At 43.4% G+C, this 23,726-nt stretch overlaps 1 protein-coding gene across 2 annotated transcripts in view; it reads right to left on the bottom strand.

Moving 5' to 3' along the window:
- DHX35 (DEAH-box helicase 35) overlaps positions 1-23,726 on the bottom strand; it is a 56,009-nt gene that overhangs the window by 8,855 nt on the left and 23,428 nt on the right. Inside the window, exons 9-19 of one of the 2 annotated variants that reach the window (XM_063147343.1) lie at positions 20,153-20,265; positions 19,706-19,933; positions 18,091-18,187; positions 13,772-13,930; positions 11,782-11,992; positions 9,896-10,020; positions 7,577-7,631; positions 4,370-4,465; positions 2,817-2,911; positions 2,424-2,501; positions 1,145-1,274 (exon numbers count right to left, since the gene is read on the bottom strand). In XM_063147343.1, the coding sequence (XP_063003413.1) occupies positions 1,145-1,274; positions 2,424-2,501; positions 2,817-2,911; positions 4,370-4,465; positions 7,577-7,631; positions 9,896-10,020; positions 11,782-11,992; positions 13,772-13,930; positions 18,091-18,187; positions 19,706-19,933; positions 20,153-20,265 (1,387 nt within the window). The remainder of the gene's footprint in view (positions 1-1,144; positions 1,275-2,423; positions 2,502-2,816; positions 2,912-4,369; positions 4,466-7,576; positions 7,632-9,895; positions 10,021-11,781; positions 11,993-13,771; positions 13,931-18,090; positions 18,188-19,705; positions 19,934-20,152; positions 20,266-23,726) is intronic. The other variant, XM_063147335.1, reaches the window with a different exon arrangement.

Below are 23,726 nucleotides of genomic sequence, written 5' to 3'. Positions count from 1 at the left end.
TCCAAGTAGACTCGAACTGGGCCATAGATATATGCAGAACCATGAAGAGCTGCCCATCTGATGACCACAGTGACCACGTAGGTTGATCAGGGAGAACATGGTTGTATTGTATTATAATTTGCACTCTTTTTATCGCAAGCCGTGATAACTCAACTGAAAAACAGGGTATAAGTCTTAATGATAAATAAACACATGTAGCCAAATGGAAATGTTCAGCCATGATCTATGGCATCTGGAATCAAAGTATGCACAAGTTTAATTCCGACTAGGGATGCTTTTTATTATTGTACTTTTTAAAATAAGCACTTCCTTGCAAAGATAGACAAGCGGTTGACAGTTTGGGTATGTTCACCTCTTTTTTTTAAGAGATACCTCACTGCCATTTGGATTTTCTTCATACAACATGTAATCTAGTCAAACATGAAGATACTTTACAGGTAAGAGGGAAGTCCCAGACATACCAGATGAGGGTGTTCAAAACTAGGGGTGTGCACGGACCCCCCACTCCGCTTCACTTTCAGATCCGCCATTTTCGGATCGGGCCGCTCCGCCCCGCCCCCACTCCGCCTGTGCCCACTCCGCTCCGCTCGGAGCTCCGGAGAGGAGGGCGGGGGGACAGCGGCAGGGCCCGGTAAACCCCACTTACCTTTCCGGCGGAACTCCGGATCGAGGCGAAGGATCCGCCTTCACCTCGATCCTCTTCGCCACGCTCCGCCGGCCCCCCAATCCTCTTCGCCTCTGCCTTAAGGGCAGGCGAAGCCCCCCGCTCCGCTCCTGCTTCTACGGTCCGATTAGAAGCGGAGCACATCCCTATTCAAAACTAACAAAGGGCATTCCAGACTTCCAGAACCCCAGGTATAAATAAATATTACCAGCTTGTTTCAGTAAGACTAAGAGTAAGGCAACATGAAATAAGAGCTTTAAGTATACTTGGTACTGTAGAAAATTTCCATCAGGTTTTATACAACACATCATTGAAACAATTTAAAATAATGGATGATGCTTAACAGTAAGTAATGGAACCAGTTCTACAAATGTTGTGAAGGGGAAATGTCAACTGAAGCTGGTAATTGTGTTCTCTATATTAAATAGGAAATAGTCAATAGAAAAGAGATTACCAAGTACTCTTTTCTTTTGCTCATACCTTCACTAGACTTTTTGGGTACTTTGAACTTGACGAGGAGTTTTTTCAGCTGCTCTCTCACAGTGGTGGCTCTGACGAGGCCTTTGTAATTCAGGAAGTGGTCCTGACACCACTGAGAACTCTTGTTGTGCTGCAAAGAAACGGGTACAGCTAAAACACACTGAAAAGCTTCTTCCGGAAAAGTGTTTGTTCTCGCTCCACTTCCATGTTTTTCTTTCCCTAGTATGGGAGTTGGGGGAACACAAGCCAAAAACTGTCTACAGTCTAAAACTCGATGGCAAGCAAAGTAACGATTAAGTACATAAAAAGTGCCATGCTGGATCAGACCAAGGGTCCACCTAGTCCAGCACTCTGTTCGCACAGTGGCCAACCAGCCATTGACCAGGGATGAACAGGCAGGACATGCTGCAACAGCGCCCTCCCACCCATGTTCCCCAGCAACTGATGCACACAGGCTTACTGCCTCTAATACTGGAGGTAGCACATAATTATCTGGGCCAGTAGCCATTGATAGCCTTTGCCTCCAGGAATTTATCCAACTCCCTTTTAAAGCCATCCAGATTGGTGGCCATCACTACATCTTGTGCTAGTGAGTTCCACAATTTAACTATGCGCTGTGTGAGGAAGTCCTTCCTTTTATTTGTCCTGGATCTCCCACCAATCCCACCATGTCTTAAGGCTGGAATTTGCAAAGGAGACCCTGGTACCCAATCGTGTCAGTCGTTCAAAGCCATAAATTGGCCCTTAGGAAAATCTCATGATATGTAAAGATGTTGGTCACTGTCGAATTTCTCTGCATTCTGAATCTAAATTTCACTTGACAAAGCTATTATAGATGATGGGATTTTGCAGTCAAGGCATTAATAAAATAATGCATACACGCCAAATGTAAGCAAGCGTATCTAAAAGCAAGCACTCTTATAAACCCACAGGATTGCTGAGGACGTGAGGAGCATGTTAACCTTGACAGCCCCAGCGTTCATTTTGAATGTTATAACACACCTAGACCTTATTACAAAGAGGATCAACTTCAAAAGGTATTGCCATGCTGTTAAATGTTTGAAGTCACAAAAGGGCTGAATAGGGCTTTCAGTGATCTGGGTAGAGCTTTATTCTTCCGTACAACTTCTTGTGTCCCTCGAAATCAGAAAGGGCTTTGTTTAGCTTTCAACACACATCCTCTCCTGTTACGTTAGATGCTTCCAATCTTCTAAGACAGACATCAGCCGGATTCAAGACTAGTAAAACCCACACTTCTCATGTCTAGCCTGCTGCTTACTTTTATAAAAGCTTCATAGACATTAAGCATAGTGAGATGGTCCCCCTCCTCAACGGCAAATTTTCTGTGCTCTCTGATCTGAAAAGGAGAAAAAAAATGAATGCAAATAAAACAGGCTGAACCTCTGTGACTGGATAAGCAGTCCAAATTACCAGGAACACTTCAATCTGGTCAGGATTAAGATTCAAATTGTATTTCAATATCTACAATCCCATTCCGAGAAGCTAACGTATGTTATTTTACCTTGCCTGAATATTTAAATATTCGTACCAAGCTTCTCAACCGTAGTTACGGAGGTGACTCACAGCACGAATTAACGTAGGATATCCCACACTATGCCTCGAACGCAAAAGTGCTGGTAAGGAATGTTGTTGAGTATAGAAAAGCACTTACAGCTTGAGACTTTTGGTTTGGAGGAATTGTGAAAATGTTCTGGATCTGCATCATGGCTGCAATGCTCAGAATCTCCTGGGAGCAACCAAAATTCCCTGCAAAGTGATTAAAGGAAAGGGGGGGGGAAGAACTTTACTTTCATACTACCATATGAAGAAAATAATTCCCTGCAAAGTGATTAAAGGAAGGGGGGGGAAGGAACTTCACTTTCATACTACCTACGATATGAAGAAAATTCACTCCTCACCCTGGCCTGATTATTTAATTTAATTTCTTGCATTTCTATACCGCCCAATAGCCGAAGCTCTCTCTCTGATTAAAACAGCCAGAGTAGCAGATGACACTGTCATGCCAAACAATGCTAAATATGAAATGCATGAATATGGAAGTTATTAAAGCAGAAAACAGGATAATGTTTATAATTTTGCTGTAAAGGGTTTACTCTATTTTCCTTCATGAATGTGTGCTCATTCTGTGCCACCAACAGACTACCACCATGCTATGGTGACTAGAGATGTAAAATTTCTGGGAATTTTGAAGCCATGGGGGGGGGGGGGGAATCCGGTTTTTTTCGGGGGGAAACAAAAAATTTCAGAAAAAATGAAATAATGCAATATTAGCACTTTTTACAGATTGAAAGTCGCTTTGTTACTTTAGGAACATAAAATGTAATTACGTCCAAGTTGGTCTGGCATAAAATTATTACATTTGGTATATTAAAAGTACAGTGTATTCAAACAATGATTATAAACTAAATTTACTTTAATTTTTTCTTTTCTTTTTGGTAACAAATGGAGCTACAAGCTCCTGAACTGTTAGGAACACCTGAACTGTAAGGAACCACTTTGGTTTTGCCAGTATATGAGGAGCAGGCAAAAAATAGTTTAAAACAACAACAGAGGAAACCATCAACATTAGAAACAAAGAAAATTATTTATGTCTCCGCTAGTCCTCCACAGTGTCAAGCAGACATAAAGCCCCCATTCCCATAAAAAGAACTGGGAAAAAGGGGAAACCAAGATTCAATGAATATACATGAAATTTAATCAGACTCATTTCCTGAGCTGTAGCCATCACTATCAGTTTCAGTCTCTGCTTCAGTGGCAGTGCTGCCCCCTAGAGGCAGAACTGCATCTTGCTCTTGCATTTGAGAGTTGTAGTCCCAGTTTGCAACCTAGAACTTGCTTGTCCTCGGCACACAGAAATTGTAATAATCTGATACTGTACATAGTTTTTAGAAATCATTTGGAGAAGTAAACATTTGAACACCTTGTCTTAAACATTTTATTCATCATGCTAAAATAAAACATCCCGTAATCCGTTTTTTCTTCATTTTTTTTTTTCAATTTTTCAGAAAAAAAACAAGAAGGGATTCGGGGGAAAAGCCAGTTTTTCCCCAGTTTTCCCCCCAGGCCTTCACATCTCTAATGGTGACAGAAAATGCCGATATTCTCCTTTGCTTTGCACCAGATAACAGAAATGCTAAGAGTTCCAAAAAGCTGAATTACAGCTTACATGCAGGCTAAATTACAGAAGAGTGACTTTGGTATTACCTGATTCTAGGAGCATCTTTGCAAACATGGGATTCAAAGGGAACTCTGCTATCCTAATCCCAAGGGGTTCAGTGAGACGGCAATATTTATCAAGTCCTGCAAGGGGAAAAAGCAGCAATACAGAAGAATGCAAGTTCAGATGACTCAATACTGGGTTATGAAATATTCTGAAACAAATTAATTATGCTGGCGTAAGAAACACGACTCTCTGCACAGAAACAGACTTGTGATACGGGATGTAACGTTCTGCAGAACGAAAAATTCTAATAAAAATGTCTTCCTGGTATCTGTTTATTACATGGATTGCTACATCCTGAACTAAAAGTACAAAATAAACAGGAACTGCAAACTTCCCAGAGATTGAGAGACAAGCCGATTTGCAACACACAACACAGGCTTCGTGGGCATTCCAAGGCCTTATGGACAAGCTGATATTTATTATGAAATAGAGAATTAAAATTCTGGCTCTTAATAATAATCCAGCCATAATTTGATCCTAAAACCAGAAAGTAGCATTACACAGCACTACCGCAGGTCATGTTTACATCCATGAAGATAAGCAGATGCACTTTTGTGTTGTGGACATACTTCAAACAAAACACATACTGTATATAACACTCTTGCTTCTTTTACTGCAGGATTTAACAATGTGCAATTTATAAATAGAATTGATAGCAGCACCAGATTATATTTGGCCACATAAGGCATTCTACTTGTTATATTTTATGGTTTTTAACTGCCCAGAAAGCTTCGGCTGGTGGGCAATATAAAAAAATGTAATAAATGAATAAATGATCAGAGGCAGAAGAGGTCTTCTGGAGTGTTATGCTAAAGCTGCTAACATATGAGAATCTATCACTATGAATATTGGGGGCTGCCTACACCTGATGAAAGCCTCAGGGTGGGTGCACAGTGTTGATTATATTATTATTATTACTACATTTATATACCGCCCCATAGCCAAAGCTCTCTGGGCGGTTTACAAAAGTTAAAAACAGTGAACATTAAAAACAAATATACAAAGTTTAAAACCATAAAAAGCATATATATGACCCAGAAGCCACCACACAGGCATCCCGGGGCTTTCTGACCCCCCCCCCCAAGTTCCGAAGCAAAAAAGTTGGGGATTTACACCAACGTTTTTGTCTGGAGTGTGGCGAGGATGGTGCATCACTGTCTGTTGTCGCTGCTCCAGGGTTACGTCAGAAGCATGGCAGGGCGGATGGCGACCCGATTGGTCACCGTCCGCCCAAGCAGTGGGGAGGGGGGCGAATCCGTGAGGAGAAGAGTCTCCCTTTGGATGGAGGGAAGGTCCCCGGGAAAAAGCCAGGGAGGGACAGCAGTGAAGGCGGTGGCAAACTTTTAGCCCTTCGACAGCATCTGAGGGGCCATAGGAAATTTCAGATTCCCAGCTCTGTGGTCAGAGATAATGCTCCAATGTCGGAGTTGGAAACTGGAGCAATGACACCCCTCCCCTGCCCTCTCGCAACTGGTGCAGAAAGAACTGCTCTGAGATCAGAAACTCGGCCTCAGAGGATAGGAAAAGGGAGTGTTTTAGTGAGCTGGGAGGTGAGAAGACTGGAGAGGCCAGGATACGAACTCTCCTGGGGTCTCTCCAGCCTCTTTCCCTCCCCCCTCTGAAGTGCCCCAGCTAGATGGGCGAAAAAGCCCATCTAGTGAAATGCAGAACAGGAGGAGCGGGGAGGCGAAAATCACCTCCGCCACTCCACCCGCTCTGCATTGGATAACCGTAAGCCTCTGGGTTCAGAGATTGCAGCCTTAATGTTCTAATTAAATCTAACTCTAAAAATCTAACTCTATAGAATCTACTATTGCATTTTAGTTTTATTTAAAGGCGCAGGGCATTTGCAGAACTTAAACGCATTGCTAGCAACAGTCCATCATTCAACTGGAAAATTCGACAGCAATCAGTAGAGAGGACCCTTCCTTTCCTTAGTTCTTGTTCAAGAGCACAAGATGGGGTTTTTTTTTGGGGGGGGGGATTCCAAGAGCTCACTGAGGATTTTATCAGCCTTTCCATTTGCTCTAAGCTATTTCTGAGCATATCTGCAGTACATTTAGCCTTCCTAAAAACACACATCTCCATTTCAAACAAGCTGCAATAAATGGAGAACCTACAAGGATTCCTCTCTTACTACCAGGATGATCAGGGGTCTGGAAACAAAGCCCTATGAAGAGAGACTGAAAGAACTGGGCATGTTTAGCCTGGAGAAGAGAAGATTGAGGGGAGACATGATAGCACTCTTCAAAGACTTAAAAGGTTGTCACACAGAGGAGGGCCAGGATCTCTTCTCGATCCTCCCAGAGTGCAGGACACGGAATAACGGGCTCAAGTTATAGGAAGCCAGATTCCGTCCAGACATCAGGAAAAACTTCCTGACGGTTAGAGCAGTACGACAATGGAACCAATGACCTAGGGAGGTCGTGGGTTCTCCCACACTAGAGGCCTTCAAGAGGCAGCTGGACAACCATCTGTCAGGGATGCTTTAGGGTGGATTCCTGCACGGAGCAGGGGGTTGGACTTGATGGCCTTATAGGCCCCTTCCAACTCTGCTATTCTATGATTCTACTATATCTCACAGCACAATATTCACACCCTGGCACAAAACCATAAAGCATAGAAGGCATAAAGATCAATATTAGAATGACAGACTATGCTGGTGAGTTAAGCTACCGTCAGAGAAGACTTTTTAACTGAAAGCATTTCCAACACTGAAAACATGCTACCTAGATATAATTATTTAGATCCTGGTCTATATTTCTATTTTTAGGCATCTTTTAGCCCAAGAAACACTGCAATAGGGTTACACTATGCAGCAACCCTCGATGTTATTTCCTGACCACGAGCATGTTAGCATTGGCGTGGGTTTTAAACCTGTCAACAGAAATGCTTATAGATCTGCCAGAGATCATGTGTGCATTTGGGGCACACCCAGAACAGGAAGCAATGGCAGCACACCGCACCAAAGATGGAAGTGTTTTCATTCATATAATACTGGGACTTTTAAGAAATAGGATATTCCTACTTCGGTTAATGATTTGATGATCTGCTCCTCCAATTACGTATAGCAATGCCACCAATTAACACTTCACCTACACAATCATTTGGGGCAATGTGCTTTGTAAAGGTGGCAATTGAATGTTATCTTGCATTCTTACTAGAGTAACAAAAACAAACCCTCTTACCTCCTAACGCATAGAGTAGCTCCAAAGCTTGCACCATTGACTGAGCAGGCGGAGGCTGGAAAAAGGAAACGTTGACACCATTTACTCTCTTCCTACTGTAGAGATATTTATTCCATTTAATGGTCCACCCTTTCTTTTATTGAACTTAAGAAGGTATAGATGAGAAGAATTCCCAGGCAATTTCCCACCAGATCCTACTTAGCCTCAGCAAGACTACTGCATCACGTGCCTTCGGTCATTTCATGGTCAAAACATTGTCACCATGGATGATGATGATGATGATGATAATAATAATAATATATTTCTTACCCGCCTCTCCATTTGGATGGAGGCAGGGAACAACCATAAGTATAAAATACATAAAACTGATTAAAACCATAGTATACGTTATTAAAACATCCTAAAATTCTACTGGATAGGCCTGCCGGAATAGATCAGTCTTTATAGCTTTCTTAAATGCTAAAAGACTGTAAAGTTGATGAGTCTCCTCCGGCAGGCCATTTTGCAGTCTGGGAGCAGAAGAAGAGAAGGTCCTCTGGGTAATACTTGGCAGAATGAAGTAGATTCTTCCCAGAGAACCTGAGTGTGCGGGGCGGATTGTACGGGAGAAGGCGATCCCACAGGTAGCCTGAACCCAAACCATGTAGGGCTTTAAAGGTAATAACCAACACTTTATACTTCGCCCGGAAACTAATTGGCAGCCAGTGAAGAGATTTTAAAACCGATGTAATGTCAACATCCTGGAGCATGCAGAATACAAACTCATCTGGGGCCAGGTTATCTGAAGGAACGCCTCCTCCCATATGTACCTACCCGGACCTTAAGATCATCTACAGGGGCCCTTCTCCGTGAGCCCCTGCCAAAGGAAGTGAGGCAGGTGGCTACTAGGAGGAGGGCCTTCTCCGCTGTGGCACCCCGGCTGTGGAATGAGCTCCCCAGAGAGGTCCAACTGGCGCCTACACTGTACTCCTTTCGTCGCCAGCTGAAGACCTTTTTATTCACTCAGTATTTTAACACTTAATTTTAACTTAAATTTAATTTTTACTGTTTTAACTCTGTATTTTAATCTTATATCAACTTTGCTGTGTGGTTTTATCCTGGTTGCGCTTTTTATACTGTATTTCGTAATTGTGTTTTAACCTGTTGGGTGTTTTACTGTGGTTTTAATTTTTGTGAACCGCCCAGAGAGCTTCGGCTATTGGGCGGTATAAAAATGTAATAAATAAATAAATAAATAAATAAATAAAATAGCATCTGATGGGAGCAGTCCGAACACCGTCAGAGGCCACATGCTCAGAGCACTCGGTCTTGACCTGGGCTTGAACTGATCAGGAACTATTGCAATTGCACTGAGCGGATCAAAACATTCCCAAGTGAGTTAAAACCTAGTTGATAGATCCATAAATCATCTTGAGATATACTACTTTTCAAGTAGACAACCTTCCAAAGCAGTTTACAATTAAAAAGACACAACCGTATAGCGTCAATAAAAAAATCAATACGACAGATACATTGATTTATCTTTTCCTGAACCTTGAATGCAAGAGACAAAATGTCTTATCAAAATGGATCCTTTATTTTCTTCTGGAGACGATCCTGCGGAGCACTGCATAGCGCGGTGAGAATCTGACCATGGTGTTAGGTCCATCCTACCTTGCTTCATTGATGGCAGTGCAGTAGTTACTAAGTTACTAGATTATGAACCCTTAACTTCTGTTGTTCTGTTGAGTACCTCCTAGGGCATGTCTACATCGGGCGATATCCCGGGTTATCGTCCCTGTGCATCCATATGACACACAGGGGATCCTGGGAGCAGGGAGGGATATCGCCATGCCCTTTTTTCTTGGTTTTTCCCATGGTCCCGGGACAATCCTGAGGACCGTGGGTGGTATGGCTGTCTGTCCTGGCTTCTTCCCTCTTCCCCGTGAGTAGCAGGGGTCATCTGAGAGAAGGAGCTGGGACGGGAGGAGTCCAGGGCCATCGGGGGGTGGGCGGGGAGTGGGCCTTTTTATTTTTTTTTACTTACTTTTGCGCTGGAGCCCAGGTGCGCTCCAGCTCCTAGCTTTAAAAAAAATGGCGACCTGGACGACCTCCTTCCTCCCTGGACGTCGCACGCCATGTGTGAACGCAGGGGGAGGATCTTGCGATCAGCATATTGCGAGATACTCCCCCCTCCCTCCCGGATCGACGGGAGGTGTAGACATGCCCCCAGTAAACAGAGTAAGGAGACAGCAGGCCTCGACTTCCTTTGTTATAATGTGGCCCAAACCATTGCCAAGCTCTTAAAAATAAAACATTAAATGACCACCTCTTACTTACAGAGAGGAAGGGAAACCGAAGCACGTTGTCAATTCCTAAAGCCTTGAGCTGCAAGATGACAGGTGCCAAGTTACTACGCTGCATCTCGGGGATGGTGGACTGCGGCAACTTCTCAAAGTCTTCCTCTGTGGGGAGAGCAAAGCTCTTCTAGATCAGGTTTTAAAACCCCAATCCGTTAAGCCAACTCTACTATACCGTTTCAGAACTCAAGCGTAAAACAGCTCACACACAAATCCAAGGCATTCCAAGTGGTAACAAATCAGCTGAGTAGGGAATCGCATTATACAAGACAACTGATCTAGCCTAGACTGCAGTAGCAAAGGGTGCATTTCGGAGCAAGGGCATGTAAAATCAGGGAAGAAACTCTGCACTGAGTTGAACAGGCCCATCAGCTGGACATCAGGAAAAACTTACTGACGGTTAAAGCAGTACGACAATGGAACCAGTGACCTAGGGAGGTTGTGGGCTCTCCCACACTAGAGGCCTTCAAGAGGCAGCTGGACAAGCATCTGTCAGGGATGCTTTAGGGTGGATTCCTGCATTGAGCAGGGGGTTGGACTCGATGGCCTTGTAGGCCCCTTCCAACTCTGCTATTCTTTGATTCTATGATAAACCTTAGTCCAGATATAATCTCACTACCAATGACCTAGAGGGGCTGTGGGCTCTCCCACACTAGAGGCAGCTGGACAACCCTCTGTCAGGGATGCTTTAGGGTGGATTCCTGCACTGAGCAGGGGGTTGGACTCGATGGCCTTGTAGGCCCCTTCCAACTCTGCTATTCTTTGATTCTATGATAAACCTTAGTCCAGATATAATCTCACTACCAATGACCTAGAGGGGCTGTGGGCTCTCCCACACTAGAGGCCTTCAAGAGGCAGCTGGACAACCATCTGTCAGGGATGCTTTAGGGTGGATTCCTGCATTGAGCAGGGGGTTGGACTCAATGGCCTTAAAGGCCCCTTCCAACTCTACTGTTCTATGATGCTACACTTTGGATCCAGAGAACTGAAAACAGCATAGAAGGGGGCGCAAAACATAAGAAGCCACTTTTGGGAGGGCACGATGGGCTACAGCAGGGAAAAGGGATGGGAGAGTCCCATTGTGCAAATGGAATTCATCTCTACCCATGAAGCTGAAAGTATGTGTGTGGGATGTTTGTCCGGAAATGTGTACCCACTTCCAGATGGGTTAGAAACTTGAAATTTGGCACGCTGATAGGTCTGGCTGTACAATGTCCCAGAAAAATCTAAAAACATATTTTGGGTTTTAAGTATTTTTTAAAAAGAATTTAATAAAAAACCTAAGCTTACACCTACAACTCCCAGCATGCCTTGGGTGGGAGGCCAAACTTACCGGCCTTTAGCGGCCATTGAGAGTGCGCGGGTGTGTGGCTGCTGCGTGCCTTTCACAACCCAGACTCCTAAGGTCAGTCTGGAGCAGTCAACCCAATTCCACATAAAAGTGAGAGTTGTAGTGGGAGTGAGAGAGGTAAAGAAGATACGGATTTAATTTGTTTAGAAGTTAACTCACAGGCCTACTACTTTAAGATGATTACCTCACAGACATATATCTTAAGGGGCCCGAGCAACGTCGGTATATGAGCTAGTCTGATCATAAGCAACACTGTTCTGCTGCAAAAGCAAAGGTGATTAAATAGCACAGGTGCAGCCCAGTCAAATAATGAACAGCTAGCCAGGTGTGTGTTTTTAATGCTATTAATAAAATGTTATTATAGATTTTAAATCTTAGTTATATCGAAGATGCTGATGAGACTTGTAAGCATAACAGGACCAACAAAAGAACAAAGATTCCATTGTTTATTTATTAAATTTATTTATTTATTAAATTTATATACTGCCCCCATAGCCGAAGCTACGTGTATATACCTGTGTAAAGTCTGTAGCATTTCCCTGAGCGGTTCCGACCTGCACGGCCTGCCCTCTGATTAGCTGAGGCCTTCGATACCGGGACAACCACAAGGCATTCAATAGCTGTTTTCGGATTATAGGCACGGAGCTTCACAAAGCCACAGTCAATCACAAATGAAATGCCATTGATGGTAATAGACGTTTCTGCAATGTTAGTGGCCACTATAACCTGAAACACCAAAGAAAACTAGTTTGCTTCTACCTCATTGTGGTCATTTGATGACTGGCTACGTAAACTTGAGAAACCAGCACAATGCTTGCTTGTAGAGCTGCATTGAAGAAAACAAGAACTAAACTCCCCTCCCTGCCCCCCCCCCGCAAAAAAGGTCTTGAGTGGCTGCAACAAACAGTTGTTGAAAATTCCCAGGCAGAATTCGGAAAATCAAGCATGCACGTAAGTATGTCTTGAAGGCAAGCAGGAAATAGCTACCACAAACAATATTAAAATCCTTTCACTAAGGCAGTCTTCTCCCATCAGGGTTTTTTGATATGACTGTGCAAGCCTCAGGCCTCAATTTCGGATATCTGAATCACGGAGGCCATTTCATGGCGCATGCGCCATTTTTTGATGGAGCCGCCATTTTCTTGCACAGCCCTAGCCCCCCGCCCCCCAATACGGCCTGCAACTCCCAGTATCCAGTGCCTGGGAAGGCTGTATTTACCAGGGCCCAGGAGCAGAGGGGATAAAGGAAGTAGGTGCTGCGATTGTAGGCCGTATGGGGGTCTAGGACTGTGCAAGAAAATGGCGGATCCGCCACCGTGATTCGGATTTCCGAATCCGAGGCCCGAGGCTTGCACAGTCCTAGTTTTGGACTATAGCTCCCAGCATGCTTGGGCACTGGCAATGTTGTCTGGGGCTGATGAGAGTTGAAGTCCAACGCATCTGGAGGGTACCAGGTTGGGGATGGTGTGGCGTTACACCCCACAAGTCAATTCCAAATGTATGTCTGCGGTTTGTAAGTCTGTGGTTTTTAGAATGTGGGCCTGAGTGGGCGGAGTTAGAATGTCTTGGGAGGGGGGAGGAGTGATATATAAGGGAAGGACGGAGGGGATTGTGAGTTCTTGTTCTTTTCAGAGGTTCTTTTGGAGAGAACCTTTCCAGGGAGACTTGTTAGGTACTCTTAGAGCAGTGGTTCTCAACCTGGGGCACTCCAGATGTGTTGGACTGCATCTCCCAGAATGCCCCAGCCGGCTGGGGCATTCTGGGAGTTGTAGTCCAACACATCTGGAGCGCCCCAGGTTGAGAAAGGCTGTCTTAGAGTCTGTAGTGCTCTCTGTGTTTATGGTACTTAAATTCTGGGAAATTTGAGAGTCAGTGTAGTGAGTGGTGCCTTCAGAGTGTGGTGTGCACGTAGTGGAAGTATATTATTCAATACTGATAACAAAGAAAGTTCAAGAGTGATTGTGTGAGAAAAAGGAAAACGCGAATGTGAATGAGTGACAGGATTGTATGAAAGGTTTCAAAAAGGTTTTTAAATGTTGTTATTTGAAACAAAGCTTGTGAACTTTTAAAAATAAATTTTGATTGTTTGTTTTTAAACTACCACAAAAATCCCATGTGTCTGTTTGGCATTTATCATCTTAAGTTTACACATTCAGCACCCACTCTGACAATCATTCACCTAAGCAGATATAACTCACAGCGCATTATTATATATATTAAAAATCCTTCTCTATTTTAAACCCCTTTCTCCACATAGTTTGGAGGAAGGTGGGTTTTATCCCTGGCCTCAGGCGTATCAAGCGGTGGTGCTTGGCTTGAGCAGGGAGTAGCTGCGGCCGGGTCTGGTGTTCAGAGCCTGTGTCACCCCAGATGGCTCCTCTGCAGCATAGACTACCAGATGAAATGCGGAAAGATGGTTGCTAGGCTGTATAAACATGACTCTGCATCAAAAGCACGGTGTCCTACTAAGCTACCCTTACGTCAACAATAAGTAAAGCAGCTCACCTTTCTAACATTGTGAGATACCCTCTCAAACACTTTCATCTGCTCAGAAGCAGGCAGCCCAGCATACATAGGAAGAACACGGAGGTGTTTCTTCATCCCTGTGCGAGCAAGGACCCGAGCCTGTTCTATCAACATGGAAACAACTGTTTCCACTTCCTCCTAGGAAAAAAGAGAGAAAATGGCAGATAAAAATGCATTTAGCTTCCAAATCATATCATGGGCACTAAAGCATGCTTATAGACAACATTTAGTAGCCTCTTTTGCTGGGTTTTCTTCTTGCTTAATGTCAGAGAAAATGCCAGCAGATAGTATTAAAGAGAGGATTTTGACAGAGTACTGACCCTTTTCCAAAATCTGTGTTATGTTTCCATTCCAGCACTGACTACGGGAATGAGATGGCTACGTAACAACCCGCGTTGAATCCTCACTTATCAAACGTCTGCTTCATATATAACAAATTGATGGCAAAAGACGAAGCAGCAGTGATTCGTGTTTTTCTTTTTTCTTTTTGGGGGCTGGACTAAGACCTCCTTGCAAGTTTCATGACCCATGTGGAACTCATGGCTTTCCAAGAAACCACTATCCAATATTACAGTAAAAGCAGGGAGAAAAGATGTGTGAGTTGCAAAGGCTTCCTTTTCACTTCTTCTTTACATGGTATAAAGCAGCACGCAATCTTCCAACTAACAAAAATAACTGTTTTTCCTATGGGTTGTAGCCACTGTAGTCCTAATGAAAGCAGACCCATTGAAACAAATGGTTCTGAAGTTAAGACTGACGTTCGATACAACCCAATGCCTATACCTCTAAAAGAAGCATCACGCCTATAATTTTTCAGGCTGTTATGCCAAACATTCGGGGAAGTCACACAAGCTGTTTCCGTTAATTATGAAGCACTATAATCCCTTCTCTTTCTCTTTGATTGTGCAATAAAGTAGTTCACAACGGTAACGCAAGTGTTAGACTTCAGAATCAACATGTTTTAATAACATCTTCCCGGGCACATTAAAGGCTTCTGAGCATCTGGAAAACACAAGCTGAATTGCCCATCCAATTTACATTGTAGTATGTATTTCAAAAACTTTTAACGCTTATGACTTGTCCCTCGGCAACTGGACTTGCACACTTAACTGAAGTAGAACAGCTGTTGTGTGGCAACCAGGGCATAATTCTCAAATATTTATCTGAAGATAAAACTTGCTGAAGGGCTGGGTAATTTCAGGAACATCACAAATGAGGTTTACTACTCAAAGACAAGCCCAACAGCGCCAGGAAAAATCCCCCCTTCTTTATGAAAGGAAGGAAGGAAAAAGGAAAGGAACCTCTCATGCAAGCACTGAGTCATTACTGACTCTTGGAGGGATGCCGGCTTTCGCTGACGTTTTCTTGGCAGGCCTTATAGTGGGGTGGTTTGCCGTTGCCTTCCCCGGCCGTTATTACCTTCCCCCCAGCTAACTGGGTACTCATTTTACCGACCTTGGGAGGATGGAAGGCTGAGTCGACCCGAGCCGGCTGCCTGAAACCAGCTTCCGCTGGGATCGAACTCAAGCCGTGGGGAGAGTTTCGGCTGCAGAAACTGCTGCTTTACAACTCTGCGCCATACGAGGCAAAGAAAAGGAACTCCAAATATTCTGCAGCATGACAGAAGACAGTACTTATGTATGCTATGACCTGGTTCGTGCATAATGACAACCCATTGAGCACTGGTTGGACTCGATGGCCTTATAGGCCCCTTCCGACTCTACTATTCTATGATTCTATGAACAGCCCGCCTGTTCTACTTTTGCTCAGCAACCCACAATCCAAAGACAGTCCACTGGGCAGATTAGGGGCTAAACAACTCAGTGGTTAACCGTAGGTTTGTTGTTGGGTTAACTGTTGGATGATTTAGCCCTTAAACATTCCAGGGGGCTGGGTTTGGACGTCACACTCAGTAGCAGCCAATTGTGGGTTGTTGAGTAAAAGAGGCAGGCAGGCCGCAAGAGTGCACCAGCTCGCTCCCGCTCATCCCCGACAAGTCCCCAGTTTTTAAACCGATGGGGTGTCATTATGTGCAAAACAACCCAATCATTCAGGAAAGAAGAGTGATCCACTGAGCTTCTAAGAAGGTTATAAAATGTACTGTGCCAAGAGTAGGTCCTCTGAGGCCCAGAGCTCACTTCTAAAGCGTCCACATCAGATCTCCGCCACATGTCAAATCATTTAAGGCAAAGGAGTTCTAATTTTCAGCATCCAACCCCAGCAACAAAATGTTTGTTGTGACACTGTGCAAAGCGCTGAAACTGCAGGGCAAGCTGTTTCCTGGATCGCTTGCTACAGTGTGAAGCAGCCTTGCTGCATTATTGGCAGTCTGCACAACTCTTTGTATGTGTGAATTGGGCCTACAGTATTAATGTTTACACCTACGCCCCTTTTAATTCCTAAGGGTGACGAGTCCATTCCAATTCATCTCCAACCAGCATAATCTACACTGTACTCCGTGGTACAATTTCGTCATTCTATACTGCACATGGTGCCAAAACAGTTGACGGATTTTATCGAGTATCAAGCATACTGCTACTGCAGGCATCAGCTGTGCCTTCACCATCCCTACATTCTCACGTTGCTCTTTTGATCATTTAAAGGTGAAGTACAGAGGCACCAGTTCAGACATGCCCACTTCTGGAAAAGCAGTAAGGAATACAGTGATGGCCAAAATTGTGGACACTTTTTGAAATTTTCATGTTTTGCAATTTTGTACGCTTATAGAAAATGTTCTGTTTCACGAAATTCAAATGTTTATATATCAACTGAAAGACCTGATTCACATCCTGCTTCTTTTCCTGTGTGTCCGATCAACTCTTTTCTTTGCTGCCATTGCTCTATTTATGATGTACGCACTTTTAATTTGAGAAATACTTCAAATATTCACACAATCTCCAATTGCGCTTCGGTTACAGAACAAACAGCAAAACTGACTTTCCCCAACTTGAAACAGGATGTGTCGCAGCTACTGCTATGTGATTGGTCCCCAGAACAAGGACTGTGATTGGCCAGTAGGGTTTGAGATTCCAATCCGCTTCTTCACTCAATCACACCGGTGTTTGTTTTTAGACTAAAGTAAGCATAACTTTTTTTGTACTGCAGATATTTGCATTCTGGTTTTTGTATTGAATTCAACATTAAATTCTCTTTCAATTGATATATAAACATTTGAATTGCGTGAAACAGAACATTTTCTATAAGCATGCAAAGTTGCAAAACATTAACATTTCAAAAAGTGTCCACAATTTTGGCCACCCCTGTACATCTGCAGGTATTAACAGAAAGGAATGATGAACGTGCATGTTATTTGCATGTTATTATTGTTACTCCTGTACAATAGGAACAGCACTGTAGCACGTGGGAAGCCCCAGCTAAACTGAAATTCAACTGATCAAGCTGGCTGTTGCAACCCAAAACGTACTGGCTGGTGAAAACTGTTCATGGATAACCCTCTGGAAACTTAGTAACTTCCTAAATCAGATTAAAACCAGAAGTGTATGCATCACCCTTAAAACAAAATACCTAAATACTACCGTATTTCTTCGATTCTAAGACGCACTTTTTTCCCTAAATAAACAGCTCTAAAAATGGAGTGCGTCTTAGAATCGACGGCGTCTTAGAATCGAAGCAATACGGTAAGAGGAAAAGAGGAAGCTCCTGCAGCAGCCTCGAGCCATGCGAGCGAGGAGGAGCTGGGAGGGTAAGCGCCTGGTTTTTTGTTAGTCAAATTTATTCGTAAGTCCCATCGATTTCCATGGGACTTACTCGCGTGTCGTCGTCCCCTGGTGCACAGACAAGTAAAGAGCGGGACTGGAGAGTTAAGCGTTTTAGCTCCTTAATTGCGTCTTCTCCTCTCTCTCCCCGCCCGAAAACATTGTTTACTCTTTGTTTCAACGCCCCCCCTTCTTCCCGCGCAAACGGCGGTTTCTTCTCTCACAGAGGGAAAAAAGAAAATGACACAACCATTAGAAGAAAGCGCGGAGGGGAGGGGAGGAGGTTGGCTGGGCGGTGAGGGAAGCATTTCTTCGATTCTAAGATGCCCTTTTTCCCCAAATAAACATCTCTAAAAATGGGGTGCGTCTTAGAATCGATGGCGTCTTAGAATCGAAGAAATACATTCGGATATGGTGTGTGTTCTCTCTCTCTCTCTCTCTCTCTCTCATTCACACACAAACAGTATGTAAGCAATGTTTTTAAGTTAGACCCAATCAGAGTTCTTGCATGGAATCAAGTGAACATAATATCTTACATCAAAGTAACAATTTGAACAGGACAAACGTTTCTTTTGTGTCTACCTGGCCTGTTAAAAATGCCAGTATATCCCCATCGCCTTCCGTCTGATGAATTTTCATGACCGTTTCCGCAGTTGATTTCACATAATCTGGAACAGGACTGTTGGGAAAGAAACATATACATAATTAAGTACAGGAAAGCAGTACTTCCTCTTATCACCAAGAGAAAAAAAAAGAGAATATATAATTAGCTGTTCATAGATAATACCAATAGAGTACATCCTTATAACATGCTTGATATGTAACCCTATCGTTAAATGGTCCTTCCTAAATTCTTCACAAGTCATTTACAGGTATTCCATTTGTTTCTTTGATATTACCACAAATTCTAAATATGTTTCCTTATATATGTCATATTACACACGCACACACATAGATACACACACACATTTATTTCACAATAATGGGACACACGTGCTTAATTTCTTCAGCATATATTGATAAGTCAGGTTTTTAAACAATTCAGTCGTACTAATGTTTGCCTATAACAGATTAAGCACTATGCAAATACAAATTCAAGTGCTTCTTATTACCATGATATCCTATGTCAGAATTATGGAAATCTGATTCTAATTACCTAATTAGCGTTAGCCAATCTTATAAGGGTTCTCTAACATGCACCTAGGCATTAAATCTGCCATTGTCTATATAGGGCATATTAACACAAACAACGCCTTGTCTTTAGAAACTGAAATCAAATCATGGCTGGATCACGCATGGACGTTTAGCAACCACTGATGGCATAATCAAGTGGCCATTACGGTTGCAACAGCACAAACAGAACTTTCATACCACCTTAAACAAAATGCTTCCCAGTTGACTCAAGTCAGCTGCCAGACACCACACAGGGTTCAGGTGATGTGCATACATGAATGAACCAGCCCTATGTGCACCAGTTAGAAGCCTATTTTTTAAACTGTTAGTTTTACTCTACCCTGTGCCTGTTTGGTGCATTCTCTTCCCCTTCTTGTTGTTTTATTATGATTCTATTAGAATGTAAGCCTACGCAGCAGGGTTTTGCTATTTTATTGTTTTACTCTGTACAGCACCATGTACACTGATGGTGCTATATAAATAAATAAATAATAATATTTCTAAAATGCAATCCAATTAAAATCAACCAGCTGCCCTTGCTTTTCTATCAAAGGTTTTCTCAGGAGTTAAGAGATTATTAAGGAAAGACTATACAAATATTAACATAGAACAAAAACAGGGCAGGTGGAAACCCCAAACCTCTAATGCATCCAAATATTTAGTCTTCCCCAAATGACATTTAAGGTACGAAAAATAAACAGCGGATCATGCAGTAAATGAAATCAGCACTAACCTACAAAGGCTCATAATAAAACGTTCGCTTCGAAGAGGCCACGGGACTATTTGTTGGTTCAGTTATTACAGACTTAACGTGGCTACTCTTCCAGAACAATCACAGTTATTTGAGCATTTCTCAGTTATGTCTGATGCACGAGTAGTGAGGCCGCAAGAACATAAAGGGACATGATTTGCAAGCATACGATTTATCCGCCTAGGACACCCACATTTCCTTGCTCAGCACAAGTGCCAAAGCAAGCACTGTGTGTGCCGGGGTAAAAAAACGAGCCCACTTCTGCCACCGGACCTGTCCATCTCCTTCTGTGGAGGAGGAGGAGAGAGGGCATGTAGGTGCTGCCAGGTTTGCCCATATCCCTTCTGTGGAGGGGGAAGGGGAGGACTGAGATTCCAGGGGAGGAAAAGCATGAAGATTCCACCGAGTCCCCGTAGCACTCGTCTGAGGTCGGCTCCAGCTGGCCGGTGCAGAAGGGGACGGGGGAAGGTCCCCGAAGCCCTCCTCCACTGAAGTCCGCGCCTGTTGCTCACAAAATAGGAGAAAGACACATTCAATTGGGAAACAGGTTTCAGGTTTACATCCTCAACGTGTTGGTACTGAAGCCCCATGTAAGACAAGAAGAATTCCTAAAGGTCTGTTTAAAGGTCCCCTTCCCGCCCAAGACGTCTGGTCGACATTTAGGTATCAAAGACGCATGCTGCTCTAGCCACCACTTACGAGTATTAAACAGGAACAGACCTCTGAATGTAGAAGACATCCACCGGAAATGTTCGCCCTTCCACAGTAAGGATCATGCTGGTATCTTTGCTTGGGTCACTGGTCTCGTTTTGGTTAAAGAAATCCCTAAATTTCTAGAGTAAAGATAGCAAGCTATTACTACCGTCATCACTAAAATGCAGCAAAGACCTACAGAATCCTGGGAGCCAAAGTAGGACATAGCTACTTATATCTTAACGTTAGCGGGATATTTTCAAAGTGACATAGAATCATAGAATAGCAGAGTTGGAAGGGGCCTACAAGGCCATCAAGTCCAACCCCCTGCTCAATGCAGGAATCCACCCTAAAGCATCCCTGACAGATGGTTGTCCAGCTGCCTCTTGAAGGCCTCTAGTGTGGGAGAGCCCACAACCTTCCTAGATAACTGATTCCATTGTCGTACTGCTCTAACAGTCAGGAAGTTTTTCCTGATGTCCAGCTGGAATCTGGCTTCCTGTCACTTGAACCCGTTATTCCGTGTCCTGCACTCTGGGAGGATCGAGAAGAGATCCTGGCCCTCCTCTGTGTGACAACCTTTTAAGTATTTGAAGAGTGCATATTTAGTACACATATGTATGGGAATTAATATATACATGCCTTAGGATCATCTTCATAATTCCTAATAATTTGATTTTGATTTAATAAGGTGTGCCCATTATTAAACAAAGTAGGACATCTATGCAATATTTTTGGTGAACTGAAGGTGATAACTGGCTCATAAGAGATACTAACAGGTAATGAATACAGTCAGCAATGTTTTCAGTTAGAAAGAAATATTTAACAGGCATATCTGTTGTGAACCGCCCAGAGAGCTTCGGCTGTTGGGCAGTATAAAAATGTAATAAATAAATAAATAAATATCAATACAAATATTTAATCTGAACCCATACTAGTCTTCATTAAATATGTTGCCAAAGTAATATCTAGAATGCAATCCCAGTTTTTGCAAACATTTGATACCATATTTCTTCAATTCTAAGACGCACTTTTCCCCCCCCATATAAAAATCTCTAAAAACGGGGTGCGTCTTAGAATCACAGGTGTGTCTTAGTTTTTTTTTTTCCTGTTGGTGGTACTGAAATTAGTGTGCGTCTTACAATCGATGGCATCTTACAATCGAAGAAATACGGTATATAGCTGTTTTATATATTGCAGAACACACCTCAGCATATATAGGATGCAAAGTATATAATGCAAAGTATTTTCCCATGCTTAATGCTGAAATACTTTTCAAATTAGCAAGTAGTCTAGATATTCCTTGTTTTCGATTTCCTTCCTAAGATACTCATTCTAGTGATTATCAGCCATTTTGGAGACACTCAATACAGTTAACAGCAGAGGATTATTTACGTTGCTAATGAGCAATTATTTTTCACAACTTATCATTGCCAATATAGAACGGTATCTTTTTAATTTTAATGAGCAGGAAAATTAGATTGAATTGAAAGAATGTAAAAAAACCTGCCATTTATGCAAGAACTAACTCACAACTCATTAAAAAAATAGTTTCTATTAAAATAAACTGACAAGCTATTTCATAGGTTTTCTAAGACGCTCCTACAAAATTCTGGCAAGTGGGAAGAACCATAACCTTAATTACAGAAATTAATCCTATCTTTGCTAATGGAGCCACTTTTTAAAAAACTGGCTTTATTCCTGAGTCTTTCATGACAGCTTGACGTGCAGCAGTAAGCCTAGCTGGAGAGAGGAAGGTAGGGAAAAGATCCCTTGCTTCTGCTAAAGGTGTAGGAGCAGCCCGGTAAAGTGAGGAGTCCGGTAAAGTGAGGAGTCGGGCTTCAGGCCTGGTTTTGGAACAGAAACTGCCTTGGTCGCCCTGTGGGATGACCTCTGTCGGGAGAGAGACAGGGGGAGTGCGACCCTGTTGGTTCTCCTGGACCTCTCAGCGGCCTTCGATACCATCGACCATGGTATCCTTCTGGATAGGTTGTCTGAGCTGGGAGTTGGAGGTACTGCGTTGCAGTGGTTCCGCTCCTACTTGGATGGCCGATTCCAGAAGGTGGTGCTGGGGGATTATTGCTCTGTGCCGTGGCACCTAAGCCATGGGGTTCCACAGGGCTCTATCTTATCCCCTATGCTGTTTAACATATACATGAAGCCGCTGGGGGAGGTTATCCGGAGATGTGGACTGAGGTGTCATCAATATGCGGATGATACCCAGCTCTACCTTTCCTTTTCATCAAACCCAGGTGAGGCAGTGGCTGTTCTGAACCAGTGCCTGGGCACGGTAATGGACTGGATGAGGGCTAATAAACTGAAACTCAATCCAGACAAGACGGAGGTACTGTTAGCGGGTGGTTCTTCTGTCCGGCGAGGTGATGTTTGCCCTGTCCTGGACGGGGTTGCACTCCCCCTAAAGGATCGGGTCCGTAGTTTGGGAGTGCTCTTCGATCCAGAACTGTCACTTGAGGCACAGGTGAACTCAGTGGCAAAGAGCACCTTTTATCAGCTCAGGCTGATATACCAGCTGCGCCCTTATCTGGACAGAGATAGCTTAGCTACAGTTATCCATGCTCTGATAACCTCTCGTTTGGATTACTGCAATGCGTTATACGTGGGGCTGCCTTTGAAAACGGTCCGGAAACTTCAACTGGTGCAAAACAGGGCAGCAAGGTTATTAACAGGGACTGGCCGGCGAGATCACATTACGCCAGTCCTTTTACAACTTCATTGGCTGCCAGTCCAGGTCCGGGCCCAATTCAAAGTGCTGGTATTGACATTTAAAGCCCTAAACGGTTTGGGGCCAGGTTATCTGAAGGAACGCCTCCTCCCATATGTACCTACCCGGACCTTAAGATCATCTACAGGGGGCCTTCTCCGTGAGCCCCTGCCAAAGGAAGTGAGGCAGGTGGCTACTAGGAGGAGGGCTTTCTCCGCTGTGGCACCCCGGTTGTGGAACGAGCTCCCCAGAGAGGTCCGCTTGGCGCCTACACTGTACTGCTTTCGTCGCCAGCTGAAGACCTTTTTATTCACTCAGTATTTTAACACTTAATTTTAACTTAAATTTAAATTTTATTGTTTTAACTCTGTATTTTAATCTTATATCAACTTTGCTGTGTGGTTTTATCCTGGTTGCGCTTTTTATACTGTATTTCGTAATTGTGTTTTAAACTGTTGGGTGTTTTACTGTGGTTTTAATTTTTGTGAACCGCCCAGAGAGCTTCGGCTATTGGGCGGTATAAAAATGTAATAAATAAATAAATAAATAAATAAATAAGGAGTCAGCTCTAAGGATTGGCTCAAAGCAAAAGCCAACTGATAACATTTTGAATATCAGATGCTCTGCATCATCAGGCCCAGGGGAACAGTAGTTAAAGGGCAGAATAAACCTGAGCTATGTGCCATAGTCCGCCGCAGCCCAGAGATGGAGCAGGCATGTTCCACAGACATCTCAAGCCATCTTTTGCAGCCTTCTGATTGTCTCACTTATTTCAAGCACTGCACATGTGTCACCTGCGTCCAACAGTAGGGCCGGATATTTTAGCTCAATGCCATACAGACTGCATGTGTGGATTAATTTCTGTGAACCGCCCAGAGA

This window comes from Elgaria multicarinata, chromosome 1 (assembly GCF_023053635.1).
Source record: "Elgaria multicarinata webbii isolate HBS135686 ecotype San Diego chromosome 1, rElgMul1.1.pri, whole genome shotgun sequence".
In the NCBI taxonomy this organism is placed as follows: domain Eukaryota; kingdom Metazoa; phylum Chordata; class Lepidosauria; order Squamata; family Anguidae; genus Elgaria; species Elgaria multicarinata.
This window is presented reverse-complemented; position numbering and strand designations above follow the sequence as displayed.